Below are 15,769 nucleotides of genomic sequence, written 5' to 3' on the forward strand. Positions count from 1 at the left end.
TGTGTGTCAGTCTCAGTGAAGGAGGCGTGGCCTCTGTGTGTGTCAGTCTCAGTGAAGGAGGCGTGGCCTCTGTGTGTGTCAGTCTCAGTGAAGGAGGCGTGGCCTCTGTGTGTGTCAGTCTCAGTGAAGGAGGCGTGGCCTCTGGGTGTCAGTCCCTGTAAAGGCGGTGTTGCCTCTGTGTGTCAGTCTCAGTGAAGGAGGTGTGGCCTCTGTCAGTCTCAGTGAAGGAGGTGTGGCCTCTGTGTCAGTCTCAGTGAAAGAGGCGTGGCCACTGTGTGTGTCAGTCTTAGTGAAGGAGGCGTGGCCACTGTGTGTGTCAGTCTCAGTGAAAGAGGTGTGGCCTCTGTGTCTGTCATTCTCAGTGAAAGAGGTGTGGCCTGTGTGTCAGTCTCAGTGAAAGAGGTGTGGCCTCTGTGTGTCATTCTCAGTGAAGGAGGCGTGGCCTCTGTGTGTCATTCTCAGTGAAGGAGGCGTGGCCTCTGTGTTAATCTCAGTGAATGTGAAAATCATCTCATTTCAACACACTGCAGTTTAGGTGGTTAATAAATGATGGACTTGGGAAATTGGTTTTATTGATAAATTTAAAAGAAATAAAGCAGTATTAAAATATTACCCACTTCACTATGAGTGACTTTGGAGGCTGGGATCTCTTTCGTGTGTACAACAAAAATAACATTTCTACAAGACAAACAAATAGAAAGTCTTTAGAACCAGTTTCATCAGGAACAAAACCCAAAGACGTTCACTACATACAAACACTGAGCACAGACGAACTACTGTGCAAAAGTGCCAGCTGTGCTGCCAAATTACTGTCTCCTGATTTCCTGTAGCTACAGTGTGAATTTCTAAGGTCTGGAGCAGAGCGCGTTCAGCTGACAAGCCCCTGCTGAGACTCAGCTGTTAGAGATTCTCTTCAGACCGACTGACCGTGAGAAGATTCACTCCACACTTTCATCCCCTCACAGGGCAAATTAGTGCTCAGCGTGTTGCACAGTTTGGACCTGCCACCATCGACAGTGGCTACATGATGTCATACTGGAGCTCGAAGATTCTGATTGGCCAGCATTCTGAGTCTCCGCCTCTCCATGGCCTGCTGCTTCTTCCTCTCGATCTCAGCGTCACTGCATCTCGTCACCACCGCTTTATTCACATCTGTAGAGACAGAAACCTTTATGTAATCCTGTTACACTTTATCCTTAATTACTGAAAATGTTTAGTAAATAAATGCATTGGGATGTTAATAGTGAACACAAGCAGCAGAATCCGCTGGGAATGGACACCAATTTTAATGAAGGACGATCCAAAGATAATTTTGTTTTTTGATCGATTGAGCTGATTTTTCTGTTTCGTTGTTACTGATTTACCCAGAGTAATATTAACTCTGAGTTAAGACTCTGAGATTCGTTTGAGAAAATCTGCCATCTTTATCACAAGGCATGAAGAATATTTTTGTTATATTTATAAAGTTATATTGTTTTAACCTTTCATTAAAATATGTGAAACATAAACTTCTCAATCATAGAAATAATCAACACATTTATAAAATATACTAATTAATTATTTATTGATGTATATAATCATTAAATTCAACATAATTATTTTGCCAATAATTATGGCGGCGCATTAGAAAAGGTGTGTCGGACCTCTCTTACCTTCGGAAACAGCCGGTGCAGCTTTAAAGGTGTTATAAGGCTTTCTGAACTGGTAGACATCTTGTATTCTTTGATAAGATTGGCTGGCGGTTACCGTGGTGCTCTCGCTGACTTGTCTGGCCCTGTTATAGGTAGCGATTCCTGATCCTGTAGTGCTTTTAACGTGACTAAGCCTGTATATTCTCTCAGGCGACATCATCATGCTGACATCATCATCTGGTGCTGAAGCGTTATGAAGCGTTATAAACCCGCTCTCTCGTTTACTCGTGGTGTTTAGAGTACTCTGTGTGCGACTGCTCTGTTTTGATACAGATGCTTCCGGCTCTGGTTCAGCCATGGATTCTTCCACCTTATCGCATGCTTCGCAGAACAGATCGTCCGCACCGTCGTCCCAGATGTCATCTGACGCAAAAATGGAGTCCAAATCCTCGGCTGCGAAATCACAGAGGACGTTATTCTCCACGGTTGGGTGGTTTTCCGTCTCCTTATTGACCTTACTGACCCTGAAAGTGCGAGCAGTCTCTATAGTGGCTGAGGGAACAGATCTAGGTGAATCCGATCTGGAAACTGACAAAGAGCTCCATGTGGTATTAGCACTAGCGGTTGCTACTTGTTGTTGGTTTTTCACTGGGTTCTTGGGTTGAGAGATAGTTTTAGATACACTATGGGATCCAGGATCTTTGCTGGAAAGATAAACCTGTCTTTTTAGATTGCTTCTTAAATTAAATCCACTTTGGCCAACATTCTCATTTCCTCTTGCACTGTTGAGTCTCTGGTTGAACCTTTGCGATTCTCTATACTTTGCTTCTGTGTCACTGTTCTGGCGGTAAATGTTGTTTCTGTTTGTTTGTTTCTGTGTGGAGCTGCACTGAGGTGCGGAGAACAGCTCTGGGTTTTGGGTCATCTCCATCACCAGTGAGTCATCCAGAAAATAGTCACTGTTCCAGTCATCATCAAAGTCATCAGCCCCTCCCACCTGCTTGATCGTGCTGGCTGTTGGTGAGGCCACACGCACACTAGCGGCGCTTGATTCCGAAGCTCCGCCCACTCGAGTGACACCACACACGTTCTTTACCGAGTCAGATTTCACGCCAAGCTGTGGACTGAATGTAACCACGTCCTGAGAGCGAGTGCTGGAACCCTGGCTCAAACCACCACTTAGCTGCTGCGTCGAACCCTCGAAGAGCAAATCCAGGTCGTCGTCCAGTTCCTGTACAAGATCTGGATCAACTGGAGGATCGCTGGCATTCATTTTGGTGTCCTCCAAACGCAGGAATGGCTTTGAAGCTTCAGAGCGAGTCTGAGGTAAAGCTGGTGGGACGTCCTCATCGAAAAACAGATCCTGATCTTCGCACATGCCTTCAGCAGAGCTCTGAGCGTCCGGTTTGAGATGCGCTTCCTCCTGTTGGATCATGTTGAAATCAAACTGCTTCGCTAACTTCAGCAGGTCGTCCACGAGATTTTGTCTGCGCAGGAACAAGACTTTTATTTAACTGCAGCCTTTCATTTAGACAAAGTCTATTTTTAATGTTAACAAAATCTGTCTCAAACATACACCTGTGGTTATTTTCCGTTACCAAACCAATTTAGTCCACATACTAAAGACAAAGTGTTTTAGGATCAGACCTTGCTGGTTTGGGCTTGGTCCTGGGCTCTCGGATTTCCGGAGTGCACGGAACAGCCGTGTCTCCAATCCACTGCAGCAAAGTCGACTCCGCGTCCTCCGACCTCTTGTTCTAAAATAAAATACAAAACCAGGACACGGACACTGACGTACACCTCGACAAAAAAGCGAGGAACAGAGTTGCTGTGTACTTCCTAGTCACCTTTGGTGCAATCCTGTTGACAATGTCGGATACCTCCACCGATTTGAAAGCGGCGGGTCTCCTTCGGCCCCGCCCTAAAACAGAAACGATCGCATGATCACAAATGCATTCCTCTAGGACAGTGGCGTCCGATCTCATCCGCAAAGGGCCGGTGTGGGTGCAGGTTGTCATTCCAACCGAGCAGAAGCCACACCAGTGTCTACTAAAAGCCAAGAACTGATTAAACAGGTGGAATCAGGTGTGGCTTCTGCTCGGTTGGGATGAAAACCTGCACCCTCACCGGCCCTTTGTGGATAAGATCGGATGCCGCTGCTCTAGGAACAATACAGCACACAGGATCAGAGCCCACTTGCCGTTCCTGACGGGAGTCGCGGGCGATGTCGGATCCCAGATGATTTCATGTTGAAGCTCAGAATCGTTGTTCGGGGACTCCTCAGCCCTGACGCTCCTGAACCCCAGCTTCGGTACACGGGTCGGTGTTTTGAAATCTGACGGAAAAGACGAACAGCCCGAAGTCTTTACTTTAGATTTCATTCATTGCATTTAATTTCCGCCATGTTGAAATGACGTCACACACACGTCGGCACGGTTAAAGGTAGGGGCTCCGATATTAGAGAAATGCTTCAGAAAACTGAGTCGGGACGACAAGCTAAACAAAAATCAAAACAAACGTGTGGCCTATGAGCAGAAAGGGGCGTGTCTTGTCAATATGGGCGGAGAGTGTGTTCAGTGCGCATGTGTGACATTAGCAGAAAGCGGTTTTAACATTGACATGGAGGATAAAAACAAAGAAAGAAAGAGAAGAAAGACTTACGATAAGGTAAGAAGTAGGACGTGTTAATATAGGATCAGCTTTCCAGCGCTGGAGAGAACTGAAGGAGCAGGAAGTTGGTCACATATTCACAGATTGGAGTTTCCTGAGTCAATAACTCCTGAGCTAAACACTGTTACTACACAAATAACACCTCTTTTCTATCGTAGTAATGTAGAGACGCAGCTACAACCGTGTTTTGTGTAGTAACAGTGTTTAGCTCAGGAGTTATTGACTCGGGAAACTCCAATCTGTGAATATGCGCACATGCGCACTGAACACTCTCTCCGCCCATATTGACAAGACACGCCCCTTTCTGCTCATTGGCTACACGTTTGTTTTGATCGTTGTTTTGTTTGGTGGCCTAACGCAGTTTTCAGAAGCATTCCACAAATATCGGAGACCCCACCTTTAATTTAAATACGTACAACCCGACTTCCGGTTTAAACCACGCCCATTTCCAGTTTAATACAGATACAGACCTATTGTTTACCTGGAAGTCAGTGTAATATTAATGGTTAAATATCACAAAATATAAACTTTAACTAAATAAATACTTAAATATCACAAAATATAAACTTTAACTAAATAAATACTTTACTCTGTTAGTAGTTTTTAAACTTTCACCTATTATAAATAAAGGCAATAACACCATTATTAATGAGCTGTAATGTTATCACACACGTTAATAACTCACCTTTTCCCACACTGATGTCAGTATTGTGTGATTTCTGGTTTGTTCTCGGGCTCCTTTTCAGTCTGTTTACTTTTAACTTGCTCTGTGTTATTGTCACAATCTCACAACCTTCACGCACCGAGCTGCTGCTGCAGTTCTTCCTCCCGTCGTTCATGCTGTTTGTCGACGTTTTCAGCGCGCATTTTACACCAAAACACCAAAACAACAGCTTGTATAAATTCAGCAGGTTTTTTTCACGACCACGTGGTTTGTTTGTTCAAAGCTAACCGCCTGTTTAGGGTTGTTTTCTTTCCCATCAGCCAGCGCGCGTGTCTCTTCGAGAGGATACCAGATGCGCTCCAAATGCGCACTAAATGCGCAATTAAAACGTTTTTTTTTATGATTAGTATTATTTTATTTGTTTTTACAACTCTGTTTATCACTACAAGATCACAAGTGCATTTTTTAGCCTAAACGCAAAAGTGCACAAGTGCATTTTTTAGCCTTTTTTAAGCCTAGAACGTAGTCGATATTTTTAAAGGTTTTTTTTAAATCATAAAACTTATTTTAATTGTCCTCCAGTCAAAACAACACAATGTTAAGGATCCATAATATTTCTATTTAATATTTCAGTTCAGTTCTGTTCACTATTTCTGTTTAGGAAAGACTTAACTTTATTTTTTATTGTTAATATAAAAGATAGACATACGTGTAACTACGCTATATGACACCTGAGCATCACACCTGTATGTTGAGCTTTTACTGTGTCCATAATGTTGGAAGCTCAACAACTGTGTAGACGATCATTGTGTGCTGTGACTTCATCGTTTCCCGTCGCCGGAGTCAAAGGGTCTCAAACACTGTTCCAGCATGATAAAGCTCCTGTGAATAACACAAAGCCCCCGAGCTCCATTAAGACATGGCGTGAAGGTTGGACTCTGACTCAACCCCGAACACCTTTAAGATGAATTAATATGACATCAGTGTCCGATCTCAGTGTCTAATGCTCTCAATCTAGTCACTGAAAACCTTTCCAGAAGAGCGGAGGTCATTCATTATAACAACATAAAATGGGGAATAAATATGGAACGAGATACTAAACAAGCACATATTAGGTGTGATGGTAAGGGGTGCACAAACTTTTTGTCATATATTGCTGACAAAGTAAAGCAGAAAGCAGAATTTAGACAGGAATTAAGTAACGTTTGTAGCTTGTATTTGTGATTGCATGTGCAATATATCATGCACAGAAAGGTCAAAAATGAATAATTTACCTTATACAATCATTTAAAAAACTAAATACTTATAAACACTAAATACAAACTAAATATTTTATTTATTTTTTCACAAACAGTGATATACATATGTCCAAAAATGGGCAAATATATTTAAAAAATAGCAAGAGAGCTGTATTTACTTTAAATAAAAGAAAACCAGAAAAAGAAACAGCAATGTGTTGGTGAAAAAGACGCGTTTCTGAACTAAATTCTGAACAATTTTAAAAGATCCTTGGTTATTTATAGCTTGTCATTTTTCCAAGTGTTGTTATTATTAATGTTATTATTAAGAAGATGACGCTATTAACCTCTCCTTTTTAACGAGACGTTGGTTGTTACGTTAAATAACTTTAGCCCAATAAACAGATTTGTGTGCACTCTTGTGTTACTGCACTTTCACCTTTGGATGTTCCCAAATAACCCCAGCGGCCCTGCCAGTGGCGCTCGTATATCATGGGACAAGTAAATGGGCGTCATCACGTGTGTAAGAGGACCCAGAATTAGCTCTGTGTGTGTGTGTGTGTGTGTGTGTGTGTGTGTGTGTGTGTGTGTGTGTGTATAGCATAGCAACTTCAGAAGTATTGAATCCACTGTGTGCTTTGAAGTTTCATTCTGCAGGGTGTAAAGCTGATCTCAGACAGACAGACAGACAGACAGACAGACAGACAGACAGACAGACAGACAGACAGACAGATAGATAGATAGATAGATAGATAGATAGATAGATAGATAGATAGAGAAACAGGCAGACAGACAGACAGACAGACAGACAGACAGACAGACAGACAGATAGATAGATAGATAGATAGATAGATAGATAGACAGACAGACAGACAGACAGATAGATAGATAGATAGATAGATAGATAGATAGATAGATAGATAGATAGATAGATAGATAGATAGTGAAACAGGCAGACAGACAGACAGACAGACAGACAGACAGACAGACAGACAGATAGATAGATAGATAGATAGATAGATAGACAGACAGACAGACAGACAGACAGACAGACAGATAGATAGATAGATAGATAGATAGATAGATAGATAGATAGATAGATAGATAGATAGATAGATAGATAGATAAAGAAACAGACAGATAGACCAACAGTGAGACAGACAGACTTACACGGCTAGTTTAAAGGTTAGTTAAATCTTTAATGGCGTGCCAACCTGAAGCACAGTATTTGCCTGTAACTGAAAGGTCGTACTGTAAAGTTGTACTGTGAAGTGTGTGCAGTATATCATAAGAGCTCCCGCTGTTTCACTCTGTGCTGATGGCTCGCTGTGAATAAGTTAGTCTACGCACTGATCCACGGCCTGTAAATCTGCTCTGTGCTTTAATGACCGCGTGGACACGACCATATCTCTCTGTCTTTTTTCCTTTTTTTTATTGCTATATGGCTGCCTCAGCCTTTGAATGTTCTTTATGTGTGTGTCTGTGCTTAATGTGTCCCCTAAGACACACACACACACACACACACACACACATGCACACACACACACACACACACACACACTAAAGTACTTTAGTTGATAGATGAGTCTTCTCTGCACCAGTGGATTATTGGAGACTGAGATTTCCTGAATAGACAAACTTCAGCTTTTTCTGATGATGATGTCATCGCTCTCTGATTAGAGGAGCCGTGAGTCTGCGTGTGTAAAAAAAAGCACAAAGACGCCGTCAGGATTCATAAATCCTACAACTTTTGTAGCTTTTTTAGGCAAAGTTTAGCTTAAATCTGCTGTAACGAAGCCAGAAAACTGTGGCAAGAAACACATCCCATACTCCATCCAGTTGAGTGCAAAAGTTTTCACCCCATGTGCTTTTTTGAATGTGGGAAAAAGTTGAATTTAAGTCGATTTTATGAGGTTTTTTAGAAATAAATCAACTTATAAGATTTAACGAATAAAATGAGTCCTAAAATCTACAGGGAAATAATTTTTTGTCCCTACAGTCTCCAGACCTGATGAGGAAAAATCCAGAAATGAAAACACATTTCTTTCCTTTAGTGAAACACGTGTTTTAGGGAATGTTCTCTCGCTCTCTCTCTCTCTCGCTCTCGCTCTCTCTCGCTCTCTCTCGCTCTCGCTCTCTCTCGCTCTCGCTCTTTTTTTTTCAAAAAAAAAAAAAAAAATCACTATATAATTTATAATAATACACATCTCATTCTTTTACACACATGATCACACGATGAAACTTTCAGAGCCTGACATGTTTAATCCACTTTCCCACACTGGTCACGCTATAATGTAGTCTTCATACAATCACGTGACACGAGGGTCATTTTATTAACCGATTCATCTCAAACTCTAAATGTCCCGTTGTAATAAATGGCTTTTCTTCTATTCTTCTTCTTGTCTTCTTCATTTTGTCATAGGAGTGCACAAACTTTTGCACTTAATCATATCCCAGTCAAATTTCAGTTCACTTCAGTGATGAATATGTAACAAAATATTTTGTTATGTATTAATAAATATACAATAAATGATGTATAATTATAAATTTTTGAAAAATTCTAGAACAAAAAATTAAAGTTACGATGCTTGATTTTAAGATGAACCACTGACAGAAGTATAGAGACGCCTCATGCTCCTGATTGGCTGGATTTTGTTTTGTTTTGGGTTTTTTTTTTGTCTTTTTTTCAAACCTGGCAACTAGAGAGACAGAAGTTTCAGCTCTGAGCAGATATTTCATAACGGCTGCCTGAACACGAGGAGAAACTACACACATTATGTTCTGTCTAATAAATCACTGACTGCCCCTTTAACACCTTTAACACCTTTACCATGTTAAAGCCTCATCTTCTTATTCACTTGTTCGTTATGAAAGAAACTATTCTGGAACTACGACCAACAAATAGTTATGAGTTGGAAATGAAAATCTGGGCTTCGTCAAGACATCGTGAGGATTTCAAATGGAAAAGAGTTTCAATTATATCAAATGTGTCAAATGATTTGGTTGTTTGTTTATTTGTAAATCTCCCACATCATTCCTAATTCTGGCTTGATGATGATGATGATGATTCGAGTATGTTTTTAGACTACTCTCTCTCTCTCTCTCTCTCTCTCTCTCTCTCTCTCTCTTCCAAATATCACATCTTGCCTGATCGTCTACCATCGGATCATTTTGTCCAGTCCGTCCTTTTAATAATTGATAGGAATGACCTCGACTCTGATGCCAGGACATTGCTATTAAATTACCATATCATTAATCATCATTAGGATTAAATACAGGACAATTACGGTAGCTAAGGTTATATCTAGAGAAGTAAATAAACTTTCTAAGCTGTATTAACCTGAAGGCGCTCCTGTCTGGGTTTCGTCACACGGCTACATTTCCATACAGACCGCCGAGTTCTCCTGAGCTGCAGCATTGGCTTTGACATGTTTTTGTTTCCTGCTTAAATGATTCTAATTAGTTCTTCAAATCAGGGCGGCTTCCTGCCCTTATACATGCTTTCATGGGGCAACCTGAGAGCCTCTACGTCTACACACACACACACACACACACACACACAGTCTGAACCTGATCCAGGCCGATATCTAATCCCTTTCTCTTCCTGTAAGTGTGACGGCCACCGGATTTATAAATCATTGACCTGTTAATTGTTACACAAAGCCATAACTGTACACATTTTGATTGATCAGAAGGTGTTGATTAATTGTCCATAACAGCGGCTCCTGAAGTGGTTCCGGCTACAAGGACAATTTCATTCCGGTTGGTTACTGTTTCTGGTAACACAGTGATTTCTACAGGGACTTGTTTAATAACAAACAGACTTTTGAAAAATGTGAATTAACAAAGAAAAAAACTTGACATTTGATGTGGTGATGCTTTCTGTAAAGCAACATTTATATAAGGAGTCTCCAGTGTCAGGTTTCAGGTTCCAGTAGAGAGAGAGAGAGAGAGAGAGAGAGAGAGAGAAACAGATAGACAGACAGAGGATAGAGAATGCGAGAGGGAGACAGACAGACTGACAGAGAGAGAGAGAGAGAAAGAGAGAGAGAGAAACAGATAGACAGACAGAGGATAGAGAAAGCGAGAGAGAGACAGACAGACTGACAGAGAGAGAGAAAGGGGGAGAGAGAGAGAGAGAGAGAGAGAGAGAGAGAGAAACAGATAGACAGACAGAGGATAGAGAAAGCGAGAGAGAGACAGACAGACAGACCGACAGAGAGAGAGAGAGAGAAAGAGAGAGAGAGAAACAGATAGACAGATAGAGAAAGCAAGAGAGAGACAGACAGAACAACAGAGGGAAAGAGAGAAAGAGAGAGAGAGACAGTCAGATAGACAGGGAGAGAGAGAGAGAGAGAGAGAGAGAGAGAGAGCGAAAGACAGACTGACAGACCGACAGAGAGAGAGAGAAAGAGAGACAGAGAGAGAGAGAGCGAAAGACAGACAGAACAACAGAGGGAAAGAGAGAAAGAGACAGAGAGACAGACAGACTGACAGAGCGAGAGAGAGAGACAGAGAGACTGACAGAGAGAGAAAGCGAAAAACAGACAGACAGACCAACAGAGGGAAAGAGAGAAAGAGAGAGTTATACGGTGTGTGTTTGCTTTCTTACGCACTATAGATGTTGTTAGATGTATAAATGTAAGCACATTTCACCTTTTTTCACATTTCACACCATGTATTTTTATCAAAGATTTTTTCTTACAATGAAAATGGAAATAGAAGTAAATTCACAGTACGATTTATAGACATATGTATATTTTTGTTTATGTCTGAAATAAGACCCTTTTTCTCACGTTTATCAAGTGGATTAAAAAGTTTCTACTATATGATTAAAAAGAACCAAAATAAAAGTAACAGTAACGTCAACATTCACATCTCAGACGTCCTACAGGTGGCGCACACGTTCAGCTCCAGAGAGCCTTCAGCTTATTGCTCAAACCTCAGGAAAAACAAAACAAAACAAAAACAAACAAACAAAAAACAAGCATCAGGTATTGAGGTAAAAAGTTTTATGAAAACAGCACACGCACTCACACACAAACACACATAGTGCGGAAAATACAGAACATGGTGTACCGACGCCAACCAGAACATTTACAATCATGGTTTTTTTACCGGGTTTTCTTTGAGCACCGTCACTCGTTTGAGAGATATGCAAAGCAGCAGAAACGCAATAAACATTCATATTTTTTTTTTTTAAAAAACATCTGTGCATCTGCGGCGTAATTGTAAAGGTAAACATCATTGCATTTGGTGTGTGCAGCACTACAAAATTATACAATCAACCTTAAAATTTTGCAAGCTTAGTGCCTATGTCATCTAAAATCAAACCTTATCATCAATACAAGCATTTTATTTTCGTTTACTTTGTTTTATTTTTTATTTTTGTTGCGGTGTCCTTCTCCAGGCCTTGCCGTGTTTTTTTTTTGTGTTCACTTCCGCGTAGATCCTTAAAATGTGTGCAGGTCCTCCTGCTGCTGGTGAGAAGGTCACTGTTAAACCTCAAAATGCAGATTTTATTCAGCGTGGTTTGGGGTGGATTTGAGAAAGCACAAACGTGACCTCCGATACGTTTCAGTGGGATGTGTCGCTAAAATCAGGCCACATACTGCTTTTTTTTTTGGACCGATTGTGTTATTACGTCTGTGAGTTTCACACAAGATGTTAGCTCATCTCTTGATAGTGGCGCGTTTCTGTACATCAGCCAGTTTATCCTCTCTCACAGTTCCCACTTCACCTGCACAAAGCCATCCGAGGGGCCCAAGTACCGAATTACTAAATGTAAGCTGGAGCAAAGCTACGGTTTATACAGAGACACGTAAACATGCTATTCTCAACACGTGCAGCAAACAGATCAACAACACTGGAGAACGAGCCTTTAGAAATCAGCACGTTCATCCAGTGAGCATCAGCTGCCTTTTAGGCAACTATAGAAGCTGGTCAAGTTACAATGAAGTTAATGTTGAAATTAAGGAAGTTGATGCTGTGACTGAGGAAGTTATTGCTGTAATCAGAGAAGTTGTTGCTGTGACTAAGGAAGTTGTTGCTGTAATCAAGGAAGTTGATGCTGTAACTAGGGAAGTTGTTGCTGTGACTAAGGAAGTTGTTGCTGTAACTAAGGAAGTTGTTGCTGTAACTAAGGAAGTTGTTGCTGTAATCAGGGAAGTTGTTGCTGTAATCAGGGAAGTTGATGCTGTAACTAGGGAAGTTGTTGCTGTGACTAAGGAAGTTGTTGCTGTGACTAAGGAAGTTGTTGCTGTGACTAAGGAAGTTGTTGCTGTGACTAAGGATGTTGTTGCTGTAACTAAGGAAGTTGTTGCTGTGACTAAGGAAGTTGATGCTGTGACTAAGGATGTTGTTGCTGTAATCAGAGAAGTTGTCGCTGTAATCAGGAAGTTGATGCTATGACTAAGGAAGTTGATGCTATGACTAAGGAAGTTGTCGCTATAACTAAGGAAGCTGATGCTGTAACTAAGGAAGCTGATGCTGTGACTAAGGAAGTTGTTGCTGTAACTAAGGAAGCTGATGTTGTAACTAAGGAAGCTGATGCCGTAACTAAGGATATCCTCTTGTAACTCCCGATACAAGGCTGCTATTGAATCTCTGCTTTAGACCTTCTATATAAATAACCATTCAGAGTAAAATATTTGGTGAATACATTAATAATTCACAAAATGTGATACTTATAACTTATACGTTTTTTGCTAATGCTATTAAACTACTTCCTCTTAGCCAATTACAGGAGGTCATTTTTGGGCCTTAAATCTAAATCCTAGAATTTGACAAAGCAACACAATAAAACCATTTAAACACCTGGATAAAAAATAGCTTTGAGGTTTAACTCCAGAGACTTTATCCTTTAAGGCAGTTCAGTCTTTGTCTCCAGGCCTACAGCAGGTAAGGCTCGGAGTAGTAGAGGAGCATTTTTATGGTTTTATTTTATTTATTTATTTTTTGACCCATTATGATTGATGTCCCCGTCCTCAGCAGACTCCAGCTGGGGCGGCCATTTTGAACGAGACGGCTGTAACGGCCTGCTGCAGCAGTCTCTATGGTGGCAGCGAGGCACTTGCATTCCTTAAGCCACGGAGAGGTAATTTATCAGGCTTCTGGGATTTGTAGCGTTGACGATTCGCCATCTTTGGTGCTGTAAGCAGAAAATAATAGTGAGGAAAATTTCAGTCTCAGAGGCAGAAAACAACAGTGACTACAGAAACATCAGCTTTTACAGTGTATAAATTGTTTCTCAGTACTGAAGCCAGTGCTGTTTTAAGGAACCAGATGAGGTTTTTTCGAAACTGGATCGTGTCTCTTCGGCTGTTTTTAAGAGCCAAACCGCTACATTTTCAGCTACGGGACTTTCCTAATGAGCGGCGTGACAATAAAAACAACCGTGGAGGATTTCACATGTACGTGACGAAGATTACAGGACGTGTAAGATGTTTTAATCACCTTGTGCTGTTTGTAGCAATGTAGAATCATTTTAGTTAAAGTACTAACAGACTGCACTTTTTTTTTTTTTTACTTTTATTTGTAGAGTTAAGCTAGTCCTGTGCTTTTTGTGTCACCCTTGGGTGCTTCGAAGGATTAAGGGTTCCTCCATGTCTTATAATGGTGCTGCTTGTAACCTGGGGAAGTTGCAGGCTTCAGAACGAAGACAGGACACCCTTTAAAGTTGATATATTGTTGTGTAAGAGGGCAGCAGGAGTCTGGCGTTAACATTGAGCTAGTTTTCTTTCTACCTCAAGGAGCTTCTACTTGGAACCCTTTTTTAAAAGGGAAGTTGAACTATATTTATTTAAAGAGGATATTGAGTTAAAGGAAAATCCACCTTAAAAACAAAATCGGAAATAATATGAAATATTCACTCTGAAGGACTTTCTCACGTACCAGAATGACATTCGACCACCTGTGTGTGTGTGATAGTGATGCGGTTCATCTCAGTTTCTATTATATTATATTTCTACATAAAGCGAGTGATGCAGTCCTTTAGTCTGCCTGGTTCTCTCACCTCTTTATCAGTCCACACTGCATGAAAACACCAGCTTCCAATTATCATAATCCCATTATCAACACCACGGCGCTCATCATCTCACTGATCGCTACCTAGCCGAGTCGATATAACTATATAACGTCATATAAGTGCATCGCATTTTCAGACTTCTCCTCTATTCTATGCTGGATTTCTCAATAATGTCACAGTAAATGTTGCTGGAAAATGGAGAGTGAGAAACTAAGCTCTTGTTCTTCGGCGGCAAAACCTGACTGTCATCACCTAATAAATTTTACTCCCAATGAATGCTGTTGTAACTACAGGAGCATTAACAATATCACACTGTGACGTCAGAGCGAGACGCAACCGTTCAGCCTGCTTGGGTCAGAGAATGGAAAAAAACAGCTGAGCAAATAATAAGTGGATTTAACAAAAGAAAGAAAAAGAGAGTAAAGAAGGAGAGATTAAGAAGGGTAAACTCTCAGCTCTGTGGCTTGCATGCAGAAGGGGTGGAGGTCAACTGTATGGGTGTTGTGGGGCATTATGGGATATGACAGATGTATTTGTTTGAGTACAATGAATCACGGAGAGGGAGAGAAAAGCTGCACTCCTGCAGAGGAACTAACAAGATCTCTCTCTCTCTCTCTCTCTCTCTCTCTCTCTCTCTCTCTCTCACATACACACACACTCTCTCTCTCTCTCTCTCTCTCTCTCACACACACTCTCTCTCTCACACACACACTCTCTCTCTCTCTCTCTCTCTCTCACACACACACACTCTCTCTCTCTCTCTCTCTCTCTCACACACACACACTCTCTCTCTCTCTCTCTCTCTCTCTCTCACACACACATACTCTCTCTCTCTCTCTCTCACTCACACACACACACACACACACACACACACACACACACATACACACACCGTCTCGACTGGACTCACCTGACACCTCGGTAGGTGTTAAGATGCATTAGACATTGGTTACATGTAGTGCCACTGACTGTCCATCCCCATTCCCAATGAACCTGTGAGAGAGAGAGAGAGAGAGAGAGAGAGAGAGAGAGAGAGAGAGAGAGAGAGAGAGAGAGTGTGAGAGAGAAAGAGAGAGAGAGAGAGTGTGAGAGAGAGTGTGCGAGAGAGAAAGAGAGAGAGAGAGAGAGAGTGTGTGTGTGTGTGTGTGTGTGAGAGAGAGAGAGAGAGAGAGAGAGAGTGTGTGTGTGTGTGTGTGAGAGAGAGAGAGAGAGAGAGAGAGAGAGAGAGAGAGAGAGAATTATTCAATGTTGAGTCTTTCATTCTAGTACACTTCAAATAATTGTGGTATTACATGTTAAAGGAGCAGTTTGTAATATACAGAGCCCTCTCTTGGTGGTGAGGTGAATTACAGCCTAATTGAGAACAGTGAAGCTCCTGCTTAATCTATGACTCGATGTTGGCCTTGTGTGTTGCCTTTTAAAGAAAAGGAACAAAAATGAGCAGCTTTGTTTCAGCTGAAGGGAAAAATAATTTAAGGGTAAAGGGAAATCTATACAGAAGCCTGAAATTAAAGAAATGATCCAGGTATTACACAGGAAT

The 15,769-nt window shown here is 41.3% G+C and overlaps 2 protein-coding genes across 3 annotated transcripts in view; both read right to left on the reverse strand.

Moving 5' to 3' along the window:
- Positions 1-498: 498 nt before the first annotated feature.
- On the reverse strand, positions 499-5,291 carry etaa1a (ETAA1 activator of ATR kinase a). Its single transcript, XM_060860961.1, has 6 exons — positions 4,987-5,291; positions 3,832-3,966; positions 3,479-3,552; positions 3,279-3,388; positions 1,653-3,118; positions 499-1,152 (listed from the first exon to the last, which is right to left on the reverse strand). Exons 1-6 carry the CDS (start codon positions 5,138-5,140, stop codon positions 1,031-1,033), a joined length of 2,061 nt encoding a protein of 686 aa, XP_060716944.1. The 5' UTR covers positions 5,141-5,291; the 3' UTR covers positions 499-1,030.
- Positions 5,292-11,198: 5,907 nt separating this feature from the next.
- meis1a (Meis homeobox 1 a) overlaps positions 11,199-15,769 on the reverse strand; it is a 31,122-nt gene continuing 26,551 nt past the window's right edge. For both annotated transcript variants that reach the window (XM_060860380.1, XM_060860379.1), the window contains exons 12-13: positions 15,140-15,222; positions 11,199-13,353 (exon numbers count right to left, since the gene is read on the reverse strand). In XM_060860380.1, the coding sequence (XP_060716363.1) occupies positions 15,179-15,222 (44 nt within the window). In that variant the 3' untranslated portion in view covers positions 11,199-13,353; positions 15,140-15,178. The remainder of the gene's footprint in view (positions 13,354-15,139; positions 15,223-15,769) is intronic.

The sequence above is a fragment of the Tachysurus vachellii genome, chromosome 24 (assembly GCF_030014155.1).
Source record: "Tachysurus vachellii isolate PV-2020 chromosome 24, HZAU_Pvac_v1, whole genome shotgun sequence".
Classification (NCBI taxonomy): domain Eukaryota; kingdom Metazoa; phylum Chordata; class Actinopteri; order Siluriformes; family Bagridae; genus Tachysurus; species Tachysurus vachellii.

Excerpts from the sequence above, each read along its gene's own strand:
- etaa1a (XM_060860961.1), bottom strand. The coding sequence starts at position 5,140 with ATGAACGACGGGAGGAAGAACTGCAGCAGCAGCTCGGTGCGTGAAGGT. Across the intron at positions 3,967-4,986 it reads TGACATCAGTGTGGGAAAAG|ATTTCAAAACACCGACCCGT; the intron begins GTGAGTTATTAA and ends CTTTTCCGTCAG. Across the intron at positions 3,119-3,278 it reads ACCAAGCCCAAACCAGCAAG|ACAAAATCTCGTGGACGACC; the intron begins GTCTGATCCTAA and ends GTTCCTGCGCAG.